This window comes from Lepidochelys kempii, chromosome 1 (assembly GCF_965140285.1).
Source record: "Lepidochelys kempii isolate rLepKem1 chromosome 1, rLepKem1.hap1, whole genome shotgun sequence".
NCBI lineage: Eukaryota > Metazoa > Chordata > Testudines > Cheloniidae > Lepidochelys > Lepidochelys kempii.
The window spans coordinates 329,759,059-329,781,406 of record NC_136380.1 but is presented as its reverse complement, the minus strand read 5'-3'; the positions used below and the strand labels follow the sequence as shown (position 1 = coordinate 329,781,406).

Below are 22,348 nucleotides of genomic sequence, written 5' to 3'. Positions count from 1 at the left end.
CCCACCTTTGCAGAAGGAGAGATTGACTCCTTTCTAGATGGAACAGAAGAGAGACATAGCACTGAGTATCCAAGATAGGAATACATGAAATGTCTTGGATTGCTGCTTGAAATAATATGCCTTGCTGAAACATAGTATTATGGAATATAGAGAGTTCGTAACAGTATGTTGACTCATGACTTTCAGTACAAATTTAACTATGTAGCCACTACATATAAGGATCAGGTCCACAAAAGGTATAAAACATTGTAGCTCCATCTGGCCCAAGATTTGTGTCCTGTCTATTTTGAAGACCACCTTTCTGTGAAAATACTAGCTCAGGAGTTTGAGATCAGCTGACACATTTCAGCTAATGATCACTACATGTATTTATTTGGAGAGTGCTCTTTACTCTGAAACTTTACTCCGCACACTCTTGCTAGGAAAGAGTCTGACTTTGTTGATCTTCAGGATATATTGCAAAGCGTACCTGCTAAACCAGGGTGTAGGTTGAAAGAAAGGATGGAGTCGGTGTTCATAGGTTAGACTCATTGTATAACTCTAGTAATCTTCCTTTGATGCCATTTGCAGTAAGGGATTGCTGACACAGCTTCAGTCCCTAGCAGGGTACATGGAGTGGCACTACTTTGATGGTTCCTTTTCAGGATTTGTCTTCATTAGACATTTTTTTTACTTTTATTAATTGATTGCCAATTAAGTTAAGTCAGCTCACATGTTTGTACATGCTAGCCTGGGCACTTAACGAGTGCTCGCTCCATGCTTGTGGTGTATCTAGACTAGCACATACAAATGTGTTACCTAACAACTTCATCGGGCATCGCAGAATTAAATTTTTGGTTTTTTATAATTTCAGTGGATAATATCAATCTTTATTTTTTTAGCATTTTTAAATATTGTTGATTTACATTTTCACAGTTGCAGGAAATTATGGGGGGTATCAGACAATCGTTATTTATTGACAATAGATGTTGAGTATCAAAAAGTTAAAGCTTTATAATTGTTAAAACACAAATTGTCAAAATCACATGTCAAAATATACAAAGTAAATAGCTTTAAACCAAACTCAAAATTTTCCAGCAGCATTTTTCTTACATATGTACAGAATACACTATGATTCTGTCAGATGGGAAATGAGAAACCTACAGAAGATCTTTACATTCATTTGGAAAATAAAATGAGCAATTGGATCAAACAAGTAATGTTGTTAGTTAAAACTTCCTTCAGGACATTACAAGCAACTCTGGAAAGATTTCTCAGAAGGAACTTTCTCTAATCAAACCATTAACACTGTTTTTACTCACTAGAATACCTGACAGTCATCTGCCATTCCAAAGGGGATTAAGGACCTTCATTTGTTGTGATTTAATTCTGAAGTGCTTTTAAGAAACTAAAGTCACATGATAAAATAGTTTACATAGTGTAAATATATTTTATATAAAATATGTTCCTGTACATAGTGTAGCTGGCCTATCTTTACATTTCAGTTATCACTGATGGAAATATTTTTTCATCAGTTTGTGTGTGTGATGAAATCGACATTTGCCAATAAAAATCTAATCCTTCCAAGCCTAAACTTAATTAGTAATCAGTTGTTTCAAATAAAAACTCTAGTGCTGACATATCCTTAGAGATACCAGAAGGTAAAATCCAAGGGCCATCTCCTGCAGGATACCATTGCAGCATATATTATCCCCACTCTTGTTCGTTGTGTATTTGAGGCCTTGCCACTAGGAAGTGTCAGTGAGGAGCCCTGGACTTCAGTGCCTTCAACAGATGACACATTGCTGTGTATCTCCATCTTGTCTAAACTGTCTGGAGGTATTGAATAACCTACCCAGTGTGGTACTTGGATGAGAACTAACTCTCTCTCACTCTATCTAAATAAGACTGGATATGTTTTAGGTGGAAGGAAGAAACCAGAAGAAACGACAAGGATTATATCAAACCCCTGGATTGAGGGAGAATCCTCACTTTTCATTATTCATCTTTGAAATTTGAAGGTGTTATTAAAGCTTTCACTGCAACTGGATGTTCAAGTAATAGATGTGCCCAGACTACTCTTTTTCATTGGTCTTTGTCTAAAAAGATGCAACCCTTTTTGTCAGTGCAGCTCTCCTTACAGTAATCCAAGCCTTTCTCGTGTCTACTGTCATGCACTCTACATAAGTTGCACATTGGGATCAATCAGATAATTAGGTTCATGGAGAATGTATCTACTTGTCTGTTAAGAAGTGTTTCATGCTTAAGGCATTGCTTAAGATGTTGGCTTTAACCTATAAATCTTGGTGGGCCTAATTCAAAAATTCTTAGTCACACTGAGTCGCACTTAGCTACGTGAGTTGCCTCACTGAAGCAAATGGGTCTCTGAGTAAGTGTCACTCAACCTGAGTAGTGTTGCAGAATGGGGTCCCAAACAGTGAGGGATTCAGCTGCCTGAGAGATCACCATTCTCTTTGTGTGACAAAGAGGCAGCTGTCATTGGGTTAAGGGCCTCTGGTTTAAAATAGAGGGATTTGGTAGTAAGGAGCCTCTGGTGTGGAATCCTCCAATTTTGAAATTACTGCATCCCCATTTTGGTTGGACAGACTCAATTAGCCTTCAGGGAATACTGGAAAGCTCATCCGTTTCCCTGGGATTTCCTAGCAGGGTGGGAATGAGGCACAATCAGACAAGGAAGGCTTTGTACATATGTGATGGGTACATTAAATAGTTAGGAAAGACGTGGGGTTTTTTTAAGTTGTAGCTGTTTCTTCATTTGTTGTGTATTTTGATATATCTATACACACCAAAACCTTGGAATAAGAACTTTTAATTTAATGGAAGTAACTTTAAAATAATATTTAGAGCTTCTTTCATCCCCAAAGATACCCAGAAGATTTTCTAACTTTACAAAATATATGTATATCTATCACACTTGTAACTGAAGCCACTTTCTCTCGAGTGTTCGAAGTAATTATGGTTTGTGAAAAGATGTTTAATCTTTTATTTTCTGTATATATTTATTGCAGATGATGGAGCGATGGGAGAATCAAGGCAGCCCTCAGACCAGTTTATCTGCTCCAGCTATACCACAGAGTATTCCCTTTCCACCCACCCTTCACAGGAGTTCGTTTCCTGATTCAACAGAGGCCTTTGATCCAAGAAAACCCGACCCATATGAGCTATATGAGAAGTCAAGAGCTATTTATGAAAGTAGGCGTAAGTGAAAGCCCTGTTCACCCTGCTGAGCATTTAATAATTTTAAGCATTTTCCTATGAATGTGTCAAGGCTGACATATTTTACATAATTATATCTATTGTATTTTAAACCAACCCACATATGAAACCAATTATTGCATAGTATTAAAAATTATTCAAACTCTACCTTGATACATTTGTCCTAAAATTGTCTAAATTTTACACATTTATGCTTTGGCTTTCACACAAGTTTGTTTTCTTGCTATTACCCCTCCCCTGTTCTGAATCGTAAGTCCTCAAAGAAGAACAGTATACATCAAAGTATCTTCTTTGTCGTTATTTGACAAGGTGATGCAAATTTACCATTAAATTGTTCTGCTTATTCTTACCCTTAGATTGAAGTTTAAGAAGAAAACTTTTGATTGGTTGGTTTTACATATAGTAACTTTCTGCTAGTTATTATACTATACTTGCTGCTAAAAATCCACTAACCAGTAATACCTGAAGACTTATGGAAAACAAAACTGTCTCCAAGATTCTCATCCTTATTTTCTTTTTTCATGTTCTTAAGGAATATATTGCATGTATTCCACATCAAGCAAAAGATGTTTTTATCCCATCTATATTTGCTCCCATAGCCTTTTAGATAAAAATTGTATACTGTATGTAAAAAAGAGCTCTTAAATTAAGAACAAAATTTAAATATTATATGCTATTCGTCAAGTTTTTTGTTCTTATAGTCATATCTTATGCTTGTATATAGCACCTTTCACTTTGAAGGCTCTCAAACTAATGTATAAATTATGTGCAAAATATTGCACTAAGTTACACTGGCATAGATCCAGGTTAACTCCCTTGCCATCAGTTTGGCCCTGTGTATTGGAGATGGTCCTAAGCAACAAAGTTCAGATTCAGATTCAAACTTTACAAAGTTTGGGAGTGCCTGATTTAGTTTAGTTTCAGAACCACCTCTACTATATATCACTAAAATAAGGGAATTGTTTCAATCACTATTGACATAAAGCCACTTTGAAGTGAAATGTGATAACTCAGTAAATACTCATGAAATCTGTGTTCAGAACATTACATATAAATAGCTGAAAGAGCAGAAAGAGAAAGAGAGAATTTAAATTATGTCATTATCTAATGATTGTGTCAAAGTACTCTGAAGTAGCCCTGTCTCCGTCTAAAATCAGTGATCTGGAAATAAGATGTGCATTTCTCAATCGCGCATCATAATTACACACAAGGATAATCTGCACTAAATTCCTTACCCTTCCTCCCCAAATTCAATGACCGACTCTCTCCGTTCTTTGGCACTGTGTTACTTTGTCACCATTCTTCCATCATCCAGGCCCATGACCTGGAAGTTATCTTTGACAAGTCTCTCTTCATTGATGTACACACCCAGGCTGTGCTCAAATCTTGCTAACTCTTGCATAATAACTTCTCTAAGGGCCAACTTCATCTTTCTGTCCACAGAGCTGAAACTCTTGTATAGACCCTTGATTACTGAAACCATCTCCTCTCTGGCCTTTCTTATGCCCACATCACACCCCTACACTCCATTGAAAATGCTGCTGCCAAAATCATTTCCCTCACCAATCATTCTGTATGTTTTATCCAGATGCCTTCTCTGGCTACCCCTCTTCCAATGTATCAGGTTCAACCCTTCAAGGCATTTCACATCTCTGCCCTTCCCTATACTCTGTTCTTGTCTCATACCACACCACCCACCATCCCCTCCACTCAGCCAAGGATGTTAGCTTTGACTGCTCCCTACCCTGCTCCTCCCAGTACCATCATTGCACTTTCTTCCACATAGCTCCATATGCTCAGTACAAGTTTCTGAAGTGATCCATAAAGCCACTACTCTCTCTTCCACCAAATTCTTCCTCTGTGTAATCTGTTTCTTCTGTGCCACATCCAAAAAACTGGCCAATTAGTAATGGATAGGTTACAGATAGTTGGGTATAGTTGAGTTGAGTATTTATTACACAAAATGACAAACAGTGGGCCTGATAAACATGTAATGGAGTGGTGAGTTGCTTCAGTGTATAGAAAATTATACATAGTTTGATTGTGTCTTTCTCCTCTCCACTCTTTGAGTGAGATTTTTCACCCAGCTATGGCCCTTTTTGTGATTCTACAGCCGGTGAAGAATTTCTCAAGTACAGGCCTTGCACAGGACCATCTTTGGATATCCTGTGCACTTTCTCATGCAAGCCCTGGCATATAGGCCTGTAGCACTTTGTGCATTCTTAGTAACCCATCAGTAACCTGGGAGTTTGAAGCCACTTTTGTCCCCACTTCCCCAGCATTGCAAGAGAAGCAGCACAGAATCTCACCCTTTGTATTTTGCTTGTCTTTGTAGGCCAGTTTCAAAAATGGGTGCCTAAGGTTGGGCTCCCAAGTTCATATATAGGCACCTAAATAACTGGCCTGGATTTCAGAAGTGCCGAATATCCAGCATATATGGATTTGAGAATTTAATTTAATTTTAGGCATCCGTTTTTGAAACTTTTGTCTTTAGATTATAAACTCTTTAGGGCAGGAACTGTGTGTTCCTGTGCATATGTAGACAGAGCCTACCATCTTGTAGCTGTTACTTCAATACTGATAATAAATATTAATTAATAATCCAATCTCTTTCACTGTTCTGAAAAGTTATTCTTGATTGAACCTCCTGGCAGGAGTACTTGTTGAAATTGCACTTGAGCTTCTACCTACACTCGTGAGAAATACATACTGTATTTGAAAACTGTTTGACAATGTGGGTCAGTTTGATTGCAGTGTGGACTAAGACAGGGAGATTTGAGAAAAGAGTTAGTGGAGCCATATTTGAACAAAGTTTGCAAACCGTTTTTAAACATAACTCTCTCTCAGGGCTTTAGTGGGAAAAAAAAGAAAAGAAAAAGAATGTCAGTGCCGATATGTTATTCTCCAAAGTGCTGTCTTCATAGGAAGACTCTAAAGAGATGTGAAAGTAAAAAGGGAGTGCCCATCATTACCAAGTATTTTTGGTAACTCAGCATTGCTGCTCAAAATATATTTGACTTGATGTTCCATTTTAAGGAGAGAGCAGCCCTTTGCAAATAATTGCTCCCCATATGTGTAGTTACTATAATAAATGAAGTATTTTAGCAGAGCCCTGCACTTTCAATTCAGCAGAGCCTGAGCAGCCTCTTGGGGTGAAGCCATCATGACAAAAGGCGAAAAGTGCAGACTATAAACTGATTACTTGGCAACACTGAAAAAAATACAGTGAAAATTAGGAAATACATAAATGGACAGTATGAGATCTGCTTTCATCTTAGGTTCCAATATGAAGAGCTCCATATTTTTGGAGCTAAATAATAGTGGAGGCAAATATCAGGATCAATTCATATTCAGCCCTGAACATGACTCAAATATGAATACAATACAAAGTCAAGTATAAACATCGGGGTAGGGCATTTGTCCCCAAATAGGTGATTTAAAACCAAGAAGGAGCTTTTCTCATCCATCATAAAAAAATCTTCTGACCCACATACATTCATGGGTGACAGTCCTTAGACTAGATTTCTAGTTCTCATTGCTCACTACTCCTTCTGCTCTGCGAGTGATTCTAATCTACTGTGTTTAGTAGCATAAGTCATGCCAGTGTTGTTCTTATCTGGGAAAGGGATAACAATCCTGGGTAGACTTTCTTGAACATATTTGTTTAAATGTTTGGTTTCACTCGAATTCTGCCCTAATGGCAATTGGAAATTATAGATAATTGTAGACAGAGACATAGAAGTCATGAACCAAAATTGAACCCAAGATGAGGCAAGCAGAGCAAGGCTATGATAATTGTACTTCCCAGTTTTCTGGGAGCATCCTGGTGTTTCATGCATCCCAGGAACAAGATTCCACGGTATGCATCCGATGAAGTGAGCTGTAGCTCACAAAAGCTCATGCTCAAATAAATTGGTTAGTCTCTAAGGTGCCACAAGTACTCCTTTTCTTTTTGCGAATACAGACTAACACGGCTGTTACTCTGAAACCTGTCATTGAAACCAGTGTTTTCCCACGTTTTAATTGATTCTTCTTGGCTTATGTCATCCTTCACATTTTTTTATTTCAGCTTGAGAGCTGAAAGCATGTGCATATTCCCCAGTCCTAATAATGGAAAATTTCTTCCTCCCACAGTCTTACCCCCACAACTTTAAATCATTCTTCTGAGCCCAGCAGTGTCTCCATTCTTCCTGCCATTTTAGTTCTATGGATGTCATGGACTCAGCTCTTTAGCACCTTGAATCCGTCAAGCAGATTATTCTTCCCCCCTTATTAATGTATTATGTAATAGATTCATAGATTCCAAGGCCAGGCAGGACCACTGTGGTAATCTAGGCTGACCTCCTGTATAACACAGGCCCATAGAACTTCTAGAATAATTCCTAGAGCAGATCTTTTAGAAAAACATCCAATTAATAATCCATAGAAACCCAACTCCAGGCCCTGCTGAAATATGTGCCTAGGATCTCATAGGTACTAGGCAGCACAGCTTAAATTCTCACAGTGTACTTCATGGAGCCCTGAGGCTCAGGGCTTCAGCCCTGCAGGAGGCACTAGGGCTAGGGGCTTCTGCCCCAGGGGAAGCGCCAGGACTCCCGCGTGTTTGAAAATATTTACCAGATCTCTGATCCGGACATCTCTGGCTGAATTTAAACCCTGCTAGACAGGTACATTTAGCCAACTAAGCCATGCTCACTTTTAATTTAAAGGTATAGAACCAACTCAGGCCCCTGCAAAGGGTTATCTGGGATTTGAATCCAGGACCTCTCATACCCAAACGTGACTCATACCCGTAGATCAACAAACTGGCAATGTGAGAAACAAAGTGCAGGGAACCTGTTAACCAGTCAAAGGATTGTCAGCTAAAGTGGAGTTTGCAGGGGTGGGGAAAGGGTTTCAAAATAACACACACCAAGCCTCATAGCAGATGGTTGTGTCAGTTTGATACTCTTCATCATGCTTACACTTAAAGTTTAAAAGAAAATTTTAATTACATTTATAGAAAAAGCACTCATCCCAAAATAGGCTTATTTCCTCAATCTCATGGCATGACATGAGAGAAAAAAGTTTTATTTTTCCCCAAAAAATCCAACTAATCCTGCTGTGGAATCATTTGGGAAGAAAGAGATCATATTCAATATTTTTTTCATTCACAATTAATCTGTATTTATTAGGTCAGCTCAGCTTAATATAATACTAGTACTACTTTGTATTTATGTAGCCCCTTTCATCTGAAGATCTCAAAGCACTTTATAGACACTCTCCTATGGTGACAAGATATTTGGGACCATTTCTTACTCTGATCGCTGAGGAGGGAGCGTATCCACTGGTTAGGGCAAAGTCTCATGAATCAGGCCTCCTTGGTTCCATTTCTGGCTCTGCCACCAGACTACTTAACTCATGCACCTCACTTAACTTCTCTATAGAGTATAACAGTACTTTACTTACCCCTTTCTTACCTAGCAGAATATTTTTCTAGCCTAGGCATATGACATACCTACCTGAATTTATATGGATTTTACCACATTGATGGGATATGTGAAACAGGGAATTCATTTTATTTTGTATTTGTATCTGAATTTTAAACTAGAAACATTATTCAGCACATGTCCAGACTACAACTGTGCATGCGCTGTGTGCGCATTTTATATAACAGCAAGTTTAGCAACAGAGATTAGGCAATGATAAACATGGCAAATGATCCACTACTGCAAACAATGGTGGGCTTCATTTGATGTAATTCTGTTTAAAATAGCATGTTCATTGCTGTAGCCACCAAAAGCATCAAAAACTCTTGGAAACAGCTCCACACAGCCAAAGAAAAGTCAAGAGGAGGAGATTTAGAAAGAGGTCACAATATCCACAGAAAAACAGAAGCCTTTAATATCGTCCAAAATGTCTGACAATGTGAGGGGAAGAGGAAGAAGGGGCATACTTCCTAGTATACTGCTGTAACAATTGCCTGTGTGGAGCTTGCACCCACAGATGAAATTATTACTTTGTTGCAGTAGTGTCCAGGAGATTTGCTCACATTAAACAGGAGCCCTACAGATTGTTTTTTAACATGAGTACAATTTTAACCTGTAAGGTTTAGTTGCTTTGAAGACATTCTCTCTCTCCCTACTTCAGTGTAAAGAACCTTATCATACCATGTACATCCCATTGATAATAATGGACGTTAAATATATGGCTCAGGCGCAACCAGATGGTGGAAGGAAATTATAACTGTCTGCCATGCAGCCGTTATTATTGCTTCCGCCAGAGTGCCAACATTTTTCCCTTGTCAGGAGTTAAATGCCAGCCAATCTCCTGAATGTAACATGTCTAATTATTTTCTCACTAGAACAAAAAGATATGAAAATTAGGAGAAAATATAAAATTTGAAATAACAAAGATCAGTGAATGTTGTGGCCAGCTTAGACATGTTCTACAGTATTCACTTTTCTTTAGCACCTTCATATTTCACTGTTTCCGCACTCAATCCCAGGCTGAAATGTTATGGAACTTCTCCCTATCCTCCCTCAGTTACTTTTGTTGAATACTGATTGTTGTAAATATACAGTTTATGAGGTACAGTTTGCCCAGCATCCCCTGCAGTAACACATCAATCAAACTCTGATGTGAAAAGTTGTCAGGACTCTATATGGCATAATGTTCCTTATGGTATAAACGATTTACAACAGAAATTCCATTGTACTTTAACGAAACGGTTATAGTGAAATGTTTCTTTCCAGTGGTTAGGATACATAAATGAGTCCTGTCATTAGTGTGGTGCCAAGGCTGCTGAGGTGACACAGAAATGCCAGTAGAAAGAATGTGATCAACTAGTGATAAGCTCTTATTAGAAGTGAAATGTGGACAGCTACAGTTCTGGCTTTTACTGGCAGGCCAAAAATGCCTGCTTTCTAAATCTCTCATGTGGCTTTTTCTTCTGATCAAGGTAGCAGTAATGTACTTGTCAGTTATTAAAAATCCATCATCTATAAGTGTGTGCTTGTAATGGAGTGCACTGACTTCTCATGAGCGCCCCCTTGGCCAAGTGCACACACCTGCATGCTCTCTCTCAGATTGTCCCTGCTCTGGGATAAAGCAGTGACGCAGGGCTCCCGCCCTGGAGACAATTACTTCACCTTCTTGGGGCTTCCTGGCTACAGCCCTGGGCCACTATAGTTCAGTTCCCCCTCTGGGGTGCCTCAGTGTCAAGGCTACTTACCCCCAGTGGCTAATGGGGGGGTGTAGGGGACCCACTACTCTGGGTCCCAGCCCAGGGACCCTATAGATCGCAGCCATTGGCTGTGTCCCTTTAACTGTGTCACATGGCTTCTCTAATTCCCTGGGCCACTTCCCCACAGCCCCGCACCATTTTCACTCTTATCTCAGGGCCTTGCCCTAATGGAGTCCCAGCAACCAGCTCAGGGCTCCTTCTCACTCCCCCCAGGCTTCTGGCAATGCTGCCCTGTTCCGGGTTCTGTAGCTCTGTCAGCCAGCCGCACACCAGCCACACTCCTAGAGCTCCAGCAAGAAACTGAACTGCCTCTAGCCCTGCAGCTCTTCTTATACTAAGCTGCTGGGCCTTGATTGGCTGTGTCCTACTCAGCCACCCTAGACAAGCTCTCTATTACCCTTTTTGGGGATGGGGTGTAGTAGGGCCATGCTACTTCCAGCAGGTGGCCTCAGAGGGTCTGGTATACCCCATCACAATGCTGTAATCTTATGCTGTCAAAAATTTTGACAAATTTGGAAAAGAACAAAAAATTAAGTCCACTACAACTTGTGAATCCATTTTAACATGTACATAGTACATGTATTCATGTAATGCATTATTACCTTTAATAAAATAAGGAAATCAAAGCGTTTTCACCTACAGGTTTATTAAACTTTTTCTAGGATTGGGGATTGCACTTAATTCAAGCACTTTTATTTTAAGGCAAATCCCACCCTTTCTTTCTTCTAAAGTATCACTACAGGTGTTCAGTTTGGGTTTGATTTAAAATATCACCAATGGGGAAGATTTGCCAGACAGCATTATACTGATGGAAAATATGTCACCTTGAAAGTTCCATTAATAAAGACAATGGTTAGGCTCCTTGTAGTGGTCTCTTGCTCTCCAGTCTGGAGGGAGGCCACTCTGTCTCGTTGTCAGGGGCGGTAGCCTTCAGGCTCGGGCCGCACCGGCGGGGCTGAGTCATACACAGTCTATGTTTCTGGGCCCGTCTAACAGAGACAAACTCACCATGATAGTCTGGGGCTCCTGTCCCTACCTGTGGGCGGAGCAGTGCCCAGTGTAGTCTTTAGCCCACAGCCTCTCAGCTGGGTCTGACACCAGTTAACAGCTCCCAGCCCAGGCAGCCAGCAAATACACCAAGTCAATAAGCTCTACGTCTTTGGGTGGGGCTGAGCAGGGAACAGGCTTTAGCCTCAGCTTGGGGCTCAAGCAGCCAGCAAGCACACACATTCCTGGGGTTCAGGTAGGAGTGAGCACCCACGCAGTCTACAGGTTGAGCACAAGGGTTGAGCACCCAGTCTAGGATGCAGGCAGGGGTATTCACGGAGCACAGACCTCCTGGCCTAAGGTGGGGAGTTGGCCACCCTGGGGTTAAGGTGGCAGTGGGATGCGGGCCCGCCCTATTCCACCACAGCCCAGGGCCCTAACAGTGGCAGAGGGGTCTGCCACTGGGTCGACAGGGATACAGCCACAACGCGGCCATCTAGAAGTAGTCAGCCCTGTAGCAGGCTAGTTATTGGCTGCCCGGGGCTACTTCCTACGTCCCCAGGATTTCATACCTCTGTCCTCCACAGGTCCTCGGGCTCCTTGGGGTATACAGCCGACTGTAGTCCCGGCAACTCCTCGTCTGGGTCTGTTTCCTCTGGGGGCAGGGCGCAGCAGAGGGCAGGTTCTGCTCCTGGGTGCTGCCACAAGACAGAGGTGTCCGTCTCCTCTGCTGGCTCCTGCCCAACTGAGCTGCAGAGCCCTCCCTTTATACTTCCTGCCTTGCCCTGGTACTTCTGGCGAGGGGGGCAGGGCGGTTTGGCTCAGCCCACCAAGGGGAGTGTAGTGGTCCATCGCTCTCCAGTCTGGAGGGAGGCCACTCTGCCTCACTATACTCCGTAAATATGATGCTTTTATAGCGCAGATAAAATTCAGTTTTTAATAAGTTTGTAGATTCAGCACATTTTCACCTTAGGGCCAGTCCTACAGTCTATAGCAATCAGAAGTCAATGAATTGTCTGCCTGAGGACATCACAATTGAGCCATTATCAAGTAGAGCTAGTTAGAAATCTACACAAGTTTAAACATTTGATGAAAAATTGAAAGAAAATTTCCACACATTTCCCCCCTCCCGTCACTTTTTCAACCAAAATTTTTTAATTTTATTTGTCATGGTTTCATCATCTCTGTTGAGGATGTCACATACATTATAATACTTTAAAGAAAAGTTTTCAAATACGTTATTGTTTATTTTTGAAATCATTCTTAGACGTCCTTTCTTCATGAGGCAACTATGGTCTAGTGGACTGAACATGAGGCTACGAGTCAGGAGATCTGGGTCCTAGTTTCAGATCTACTACTAAGTGCTGTTTGGCAAGTCATTTAGCCTCTTTGTTCATCAGTCGCTCCTTCTGTAATAGTGAGAATGCTTTACAACCTTTGTAAAGTGCTTTGAGATAAATCATGAAGATTCTGTATAAGTGTAAAGTATTACTTACTGTTATCAAACTATTCTCTAAAATATAGTTAAAGTGACTAAGTTACAGTGAAATATCTCCCCTGTACCATACAATTTTGTTCCACATCCTTTGCCACACCAATCTATGATATAGAAAAATTCTGATATTTTGTGGATACAAAATAGAATTAACCCCTTTGGAATCAGAGAGAAATATTAAATGGAGAGGCCAATTTAAGAGACACATATTAAATCATTCCTGTACTGTGCATTTTTTCAGAGAGAGTTACTCATCATTACAAAACATTTTTGTTGGTTATGTGAGCTGACAATATAACCAAAAGCATTTTCAGATAGGATTATGAGAATATCAACACTCCAGTATCTGGATGAAAAGTAATTTTGATTGCCAAATTGTAAAGTAGTTCCCAAAGGATTTATGTTAATATGAAGTGTCAGTTTTACCACTAATGGCGGTTAAAGATGCAGCAATCCCTTTCTCTCAAACAATTCACACTGTACAAAAAGTTGCACAAATACATTTTCTCCTACAATAGCAGACCAGGAAATAGAATGCATTTACAAATGATAATTTAACAATATAATGAATATAATTTAAATTTAATCACTGAAGCAATAGGTCATAGGTTATTTTCTCCTTTTGATGTGGATATAAGTCTAATGGGAATTGCATGCATGAAACATTAGGCAAACAGATTCTTCTGAATAAGTTTGGAAAGGGCACTGGGGTGTGATCCTAGTCCCATTACACCCATTGGAATACCTTCCCTTGACTTTAAGACGGAGCAGGGGTGGAGCTCTTGATGTAAAATATATTTGTTACTATTAATTTCTTACTATGTGTTTATTCAGTTCTCAGCACAATGTGAATCAGGTGCTATGGCTATATACATATTAAATATTATTATTATTGCTATTTTATTATCACTATAGTGTCTAGGAGTCTCAGTCATGCACCACGGCTCCATTGTGCAAGGCACTATACAAACACAGGACAGTAGATAGTCCCTGCCCACAAAGAGCTTGCACTCCAAATAGACAAGACAGACACAAGCTGGGTGAAGGGGTAGAAACACCAGCAGAGTGAACAATGTGATGGCAGCAAACATCAGGTTAGCGCCACAATTGTGTGTGGGGGGGGGCAGGGTAATCAGGAGGGTATCAGATGAATGGAAAGAAAAGGGAAGAGAAGGGAGGATGAGGAGGACAGAGCAGGGGAGAAGAGGGGAAGGAGGGGATGGTGTGGAATGAAGTTGAGGTGATGAGACTATGAGGGAGAGGGAAGGATCCTAGTATGCCCAGATCTGGGTCCAAGGTGGTGCTATTCTTTCCCCACAGGATAGAAGTAAGTCCCAGTGGTGTCAATGGGAAGTATGTTATTGTGTTCCTGGCTCCAATGAAATCAATGGGAGTTTTGCTATTGACCTCAGTAGGGTCAGGATTCCACCCCTTATATTTTTATTTTATTTCTAATTAACATATCTGACCTGAAGAAGAGTTCTGTGTAAACTCTAAAGCATGTCTCTTTCACCAACAGCTTGTCTCTCTGACATATATCTTGCAAACTTCAATTCAAAACAACCAAAATGAACCTAATAGTCTACAGATAATCTGCTTTTAAATGAAAAGCATAAAATATACAGAGATATTCAGCCCCACCAATTCTGTTTCTCACCGCTCTGGCAGCAAATAGCAAATTTAAATTTGGCTTAGAATTCCCCTAATGTAGGAAAATCCAAGTGCAAGTATATAGCCAGACCTTTCACAACTCCTGCACTCTGGCATGCCACAGCTGCTAGAATGCCCCTTTTGAGCAATTGCCAAATATCTCCTCTTCCCCAAACCTACAGTGGATAACATATGTATCAACCTTCAGCACTGATGATCAGCAGTGTAAAATCCTGACCCTTCAACAAGAAGGCATAGGTCTCGCCCACCTGTGCTAAAGGAGTTACATTTAACTGGTCGCAGTAATAGGTTCCTCTGCAGTATTTGGACCAACCGGCAGAGTTGGACATGACAAACTTAGCCAGTGCAATACCCTTACACTGTTATGTCTCCATCCACCAGGAAGCAAGGAGGCATGGGCCAGTGTAGAGGGACCAGATTGTCTGCTTCCACTTCAGTCTGATTGACTTTCTTTGTCCTAGAAGTTGAAGATTATCTCTCTCTCTCTTTCTCCTTTAACTTTTATTTGTTTGTCTCTCACACTTTCCTTTTTTAGCTCCTGTCCACAAGAAAAAAAATTTAAGACAAATAAAAATTAGCTCTGCTTTAAGTCCATAAATGGGCAGAGAGCATCCAGACAATTGCTTCCTTCACTGTCTTTGTCTCAGGTCTCTGATGCCAGGCCGCCTGTAGTCAGCCCTTCCCCATGTTCGTGTTCTCACATTGAAACCTGCTTCCCCACAGTGCTAATTCCACACAAAGGGCCCATTAGAAGCATCAGAAATGAGCATTTGAGCCTGACTAGCTCCATTCCAGCACCCTGCACTTCCTCCACCTAGCAGGTTGTGAGAGAAACCACAGAGATGGGAGATAGAATCCTGCTACTCCTCACAAAATTTCATAAGTCCCTTGTGGATAGGTTAATTTCTATTAGAATTTCTCCTTGTCAGATTGATCCTGGCATCTTCAACCTTTGTTCTGGAGCCCTCCCCTTGGTCAATACATGAGAAAAGAGTTCAATTAAACTATGGTGTTTTTCTTAGTTTCTCTGAAGGTACCGATTGGCCCATAAACTGGCCTCCAGGGTAATGATGGCTTTGTCCCATCACTCCATACTTCCCCACTGGACAAAATAGCCCCTGAGCTCCTACCACTGTATGCGGCAGAGGGCACCTGTTATGGATCTTTTCAGAGGAGCAAGCACTTCATTACAGTAGAACTTCCAGCTGTTCTTCCCTTCCAAACATTGTGAAGGTTTCCATTCATCTTGGGTGTGGGATTCTGACACTAAAATACTCTTTCTATTGACTCCCTGTCTCAGTCTGTTCATAACAGAGGGAGATTTTATCTGTGTTCTTACTTTACTAATATTGGTACAACTACCTTCTCTTTGGAGCTATCACTATTGTTAGCCCATCGCACTCTGGCCCAAAGGTATTTGGGAGCACAGTCATTCTTCTTCCTTCACTTCTGCATGGCCTATCTCAAACCAACAGCAGTGCCTTCTCTCTTCCTCCTCTGCTGCCCCATCATGATCAAAGCCTCCTTGCCTTCACATCTCTAAACTTTGGAAGTTGTCATAAGAATCCATCAGGGCGTATGTCTCTATAATCATATTTATACAGCACCAATCACCATATTACTAAATCTCTAATTCTTCTTGATCCTCTCACTCACAGCTTCCCCATTTTCTTTTTCGCTGCAGAAAGCAATTTCTTCACATGGACTACTTAGTCAATGCTTCTGCTTCAGAGACCCCTATGAACAGAGTTACAACATACATCAGGGAAATTATCAAGCCCTGAAATCTTCTCAATAATAAGCAGGCCTGAAGAAAGCATACTGTCTCTAGTGTTCTCTGTCTTGCCTTTGGGTGCAGGAACTGACTTTTTCAAGGTGGTCTTGTCAATGGGCGTTTTTCCTGTGCCCCGTAGCCCCGAAAGACCCTTCCTTGCATGTTCCCAAACCTGTTTTCACTTGCCTGGTAGACTTACTATAGACATAAGTTCTTTTCTCTCTGCTGTCGTGACCCGATGAATAGCTTCATGAGATTTCTGTGTTGCTTTCAAATGTTTTTGCATAGTGGACTATGTACAATCTCTCCAGTCTTTGCAGAGACAGGAGCAGACTAACCCTTTTTTTCGAAATGATTTTGGATTTAAGTTCAACAAGGCTTATTGTGTTTTCCCTTGAGCCGCTAAAAGATTCAATCTTCAGCTGGTGTCCCTTCAGGCTATGTGCACTTTGCCTGGAAGGATGCAGCCTTCAGTTATGTTCCCCCGCCTCTAGATACAACTGTTTAAATGAGATGTTTTATCTCCAAGTGTACTTGAATTTCCATGTGAACCGGCTGTTTTCAGCCATTCTTGTTTTTTTCCTGTTTTAGATACCTCCAATCATAAAATCCCCTCTTGGGCATTTAGGCAGTACCAAATTGCTTAGCTCTTACTGTTTATGCATGGATAAGGTAGAACTTTAAAGCAGGTGAAGCAATTGGCTAAGAATGGATCTCTCTCCTCCACTTTCTGTTAAGACATTCAGCTAGATGTCTGGTTGCAAGTGGAGCTAAAAAGCCAATTGCTCTGCAGTGAGGAATTCTCAGGCTGTTTGCGGGGTGCCCTCCTATGTACACTTGCTCAAAAGAAAGCAGATCTCAAAGCATTCTTGGAAATATCAATGCTTAAAAATAAATAAATAAAAAAGAATTAGAATCTCTATTAGCAACCATCAAGGAGACCAATGAATGTGAGTTTCCCCGGGAGACAAGAGAGTGCAACAGGTCATTTTAAAGATCTGTATTAATATTGTACATTTGAAATAATGTGCATTAATACTGTTCAAACATACCAAAGCCTTGCCATTAAAAGAGAAAAGAAAAGGAGGACTTGTGGCACCTTAGAGACTAACCAATTTATTAGAGCATAAGCTTTCGTGAGCTACAGCTCACTTCTTATCTGAAGAAGTGAGCTGTAGCTCACGAAAGCTTATGCTCTAATAAATTGGTTAGTCTCTAAGGTGCCACAAGTCCTCCTTTTCTTTTTGCGAATACAGACTAACACGGCTGTTACTCTGAAACCTGTCATTAAAAGAGAGTGAGTATTGGTTATGTACTCTAGACATGTTCATGTGAGCTGGAGTTTGTCATAAGGAATATATATATTATGGCTGCTCTATTCCCCGCCTCTGAATTTTCAGACATTTGTGGAAATCTCACTTCACATTACGGTGGTTAAAAATAAGACCTTACAGCAGATTGGCAACATCAGATTCTCCATCTCTGAACAAATGGATCACAAAAGTATGGGATTTTCTGGCTATGGCAAAAGTGACAAACTGTAAGGTGGTCTCATTTAACCTGTTATTAAACCATTTGGGTACCATTTCAGAATCTGCCGAAAGAGAAAAAAAGACCAAACAGACCCAAGAGAATGGCTAACTTTTCATCCAACTTTTTCATTCATTTATCTTGAACTCTCTTATTATTTGGAAGATGAAGACACCAGGATGTCTTTTAAGTAATTGCTGTAATAATCATTGTCTCAGCTTGAGCATCCTTCTTGTCATTTTTTCTACTATTATATATTTACTGAGGTGTATGCATTGGGAGCCACAAAAAGAAAAGTGTTTAAAGCTCAAAAAATAAAGAAGCCTTCCTCCTGAGGTCTCATGGCTTATTATTAAGATTATGTGTCTTCCTTCGTATTGCTACATTAGCTTAATGCCATGAATACAGTGTAGGAAGGGGAAAGGAAAGACACATGATAAGGGAAAATGACCTTATCAGTAAAGTGTTTATGGTCTTCCTCATGCCCCATCCAACTTCCCTCTCGTTCGTTTGCAGGTTTTCTTTTCTTACACTGTAGAATGCAGTGAAAAAGATCCCACATTTGTTGTTACCTGTATCTGTACTCTGGAAGTCTTTTGACTGTGGTGGAAGTGGGCAGTTTGGTCTCTTTATACTGGCCTTTACCAATAATTCCTCTGCTTCCTTACTTCCTGCTAGACAGAGGTATAAGTCGTAGTGTGAGAAGTCCAAGATAGGGTGGAAGGAGACCAAACAGAATGTAATGGTAAGTAGAGGGAAGGTTAAAAGCTGCCATATGAATAGATTATTCTCCTATATCTACAAATGTCTTGCTTTTTATAAAAGGACGTTTCACAGCTTGTTAGTGTTCAGAATGGCCCAGGGTCTCTGAATATTTTGGTGAAATTTAACATTTCCAGCAACTGTTTTCAGTAAAATACATAAGGAATTTTATAGTGCTGATGTGCACATGATCAACATACAATCTGATTGGGTGAGGACAATTCCAAACCCATCTAGTAATCTTGTAGTGCAGGGACACATGTCGGGAGCAGACAGCCTCATCAGTCAGATTACTATATCAGTTAGCATATTTCTAAATTACCATTTTTTCTTCTGTGATTTTTGACAGATTTTATTATTTGGAGAAGGGGAGAGGGAAAATAGAGGGGAGAAAAGGGCAAGATCTTCAGACCATATCTTCCCCTTCACTTAGAATCTGCTGTTCTTCAGGTTTTCTTAGGCTGTTTAAGCACAGAGCTATGTGAGTTTGAAAAGAGCAATTTATATCTCTGCAACCAATAATGCGGGATGGGGGCTGCTGATGAAAGGGGAGTTCCTTTTAAATTAATTCTTCAGGTTGCTGTCCTTAAAGATCTTCCCTCATTAGATACTCTCTGCTGGTTGCTGGCACTTTGCAGACTGTGTGAGCCCACGCTCCAAGCTGACCACATGTCCTAATGGTAGCACTTTCCTTTTCAAAGAGGCAGTAACATGATTACAAATCCTCTATTGTGTGTAAGGAATTGGTTAGTGCAGGGAGGAGAGTCCTCCTAAAGGGACATTACTCTTTCATGTGGTCAGAGAGGTGCAAAGGTCTGCATCTTACACTTCTCTTTTTGGTAGGCATATATTTAAGCAACTTCCCTTTAGGATTGCTTCAGCACCTGAGAAGTAGCAAAGCACTGTATTCCAAATCTGTGAGGATCTGAATGAGTTGAAAATAATGCACTGCTGATTTGGGGCAAAAATGAATAGTGCAATGTGAGATTGTGAAGTGTTCCACAGAGAGCCAGAGAAAAGAACCTTCATTGATCGGGAACAAATGCCAGATGAGACTGAAAGAGACTAGCTCTGAAGGACACAAACTACAGCAGAAACATGTTCAACTGGACCCAAAGTAGGAGGTGGCTCTTGTACAAATGGAAAGACCTCAAAACAAGGAGACCTTACTAAGATTCATGGCCCTGTTAACCTATCTAAGTGAATTCCTGCCTAATTTGTTACAATTAAGCCAGTATAGAATGGTAGTAAGATAATTGACAAGCACAAATGAGCAATGCAAAATGATCCAATCTTAGAACCATTTGAGAGAGTAATTCTAGATGTATGATCAACAGAAAAAACTTAGGTACATCCAAGCATAAAATATTATTGGGGCTATCAAGACGAAATTGCTTTCCATGCATTAAAATAGCTGTTTCTTTTAAAAATACCATTAAAATCTAGAAAAGCAATAAATAGAAGAGAGCATTTCTCTGAGGGTGCAGTGGAGTAGCATTAGTTTCAAATGCACCTGCTCCCAGTCCTAAGCTCTGAATTCATTAGAAGACCACCTCCACTAAGAACAAGTTTTGACAGTCATTTCAGTGGTTGATAACTCTGCTTTCGTAGCTCAGATTTTTCATCAGCTGCTTGTATATTAAGACAGGTTTCATTGTGCATTGATGGTGGGATTTTCAAAGGGACCTTAGGACTATGTTCACAAAAAGGACTTATATAAAGGTAATATCATTTAATGGAGCAACTTCAGTTGATAAAAGAGACAAGCTTTTGAGCTTCTTCAGGTCTGTTTAGCTTGAAAGCTTGTCTCCTTCACCAACAGGTTCAATAAAAGATTTTATCTCACCCACCTTATATCTCTAATATCCTGGGGCCAACGTGGCTACCACAACACTGCAAACAAAAAAGGAGTTAGGGCATTCACTTGGGAAAGGGAAGAAATGTTCAAGTCCCTTCTCTGAAGCAAACAGAGTAGGAACTAGAGCCTGCAGCTCCTACAACCTGGGTAAGTGCTCTAACCACTGGGGTATGTGAGTGGAAGTGGCAGCACCTCCTCAGTCTCTCTTTTGTGTGGGACCCGATCCTATAGGCATGCTCAAAGACAGCCTCAGACCAGGCTTACTACGTCAGGCTCGAAAGGTGAAACAGGTGAGCAAACATCTAATTTGTGGATCCCACCAAGGCTCAGGTGTGAGCTAGGCACTGAATGTCTAGGCTTACATGGCTGTCCATTGGCAGAATGTCCATTGGCAGATGTCCATTGGCAGAAACTTAGGCACCTAGAAACTTTAGGCACCTACAGGATTAGGTGACAGCTGTGTGGGGGATTTGTGAGTGCCGGTGTCATCTAAATGTTAGACTTAAAGACCTTCGGTGGCAGTTAGGCACCAATGTTCCTCTTGTGAATCTAGTGCTAGGTAGGGTGACCAGATGTCCCAATTTTATAGGGACAGTCCTGATTTTGGGGTCTTTTTCTTATATAGGCTCCTATTACCCCCCCACCCCCATCCTGATTTTTCACATTTGCTGTCTGGTCATTCCAGCTCTAAGTGACTTAGGAGCATGAATCCCATTGAAAATCAACGGGAGTGATGCTCGTAGGTCACTTAGATAGTCTTGAAAATCCCAACCTAAAAGAAATACAGTATAAAATTCAGATGTAAAGTACGAATATTAAATAGCTAGCTTTTTAAATTGTAGGCATGTGTTTCCTTAAAAATTCTTACTCTTTTTGTTTCAGTAATAATCATTACATGAACTAAACAACACTCCAGAGTAATCTTTCTTTCATCAACATACATATTTCTTTCGTGTGTCACTCAGCTGTGCCTTGATCTCTCAACACATTCAGTGGGTGCTAGTTAATACTATGCCGCCAGTCATGTGGAAATGCTTTCTAAATGAGTATCGGTAATATTGATCAGCAACTTTCAAGTGAACATTATCATATTGTATTTTCCCGTGAGAGATTTTTAATTATACTCAATAGACTGGAGCTGCTCCTAGAAAGCCAGTTCATCCTTTGTGTGAGGTCTCGGATATTTCCATGCTGAGATGCTTTTAACTCAGGAAAGTAACATATGCTTCTCCATTTAATGGTTTTCCTACAGATACTGGTATGATAGAAGGTACTTCACTTATATCATAAAATACAAACTATGCTTTTATAGAAAAGGTAGATTGAATATAAAAGAATCTGATTTACCCAGCCGTTGTTGGCCAGTGAATGAGAACTGGTTGCAATTCACTTGCAGGGCTCAGCTGAGATTGTAAGGAATGAGTTCACAGTTAAAATAGTTTGTGACAAGCAAAAGAGCTGTGCACGTGAATTCAGCTTTCTGTTTGCTCCAGGTTCACCTGTTGTTGGTTGTTATACAAATCTCTTTTGCAAACACCTGCTCCCATTGATGATAATAGGGGATTTGCAATTGACTTCAGTGAATGCAGGGTTAAGTCCTTTAACTTCAGCCATTTAACTTTCTCTTTTACTGTTGCTTGCTGATGAATAAACATAGCCATTTCCACTAACATTTACATCAATTACATTAACATCAGTTTCAGAGTAGCAGCCATGTTAGTCTGTATCCCCAAAAAGAAAGGGAGTTTGCGTCCGATGAAGTGAGCTGTAGCTTATGCTCAAATAAATTTGTTAGTCTCTAAGGTGCCACAAGTACTCCTTTTCTATTAA

General features: G+C 40.4%; 1 protein-coding gene across 15 annotated transcripts in view; it reads left to right on the top strand.

The window, feature by feature from the left end:
* MAGI2 (membrane associated guanylate kinase, WW and PDZ domain containing 2) overlaps positions 1–22,348 on the top strand; it is a 1,181,180-nt gene that overhangs the window by 1,055,584 nt on the left and 103,248 nt on the right. For 14 of the 15 annotated variants that reach the window (XM_073328598.2, XM_073328606.2, XM_073328599.2 and 11 more), the window contains one exon: positions 3,009–3,198. In XM_073328598.2, coding sequence (XP_073184699.1) covers positions 3,009–3,198 — 190 coding nt within the window. The remainder of the gene's footprint in view (positions 1–3,008; positions 3,199–22,348) is intronic. The other variant, XM_073328600.2, reaches the window with a different exon arrangement.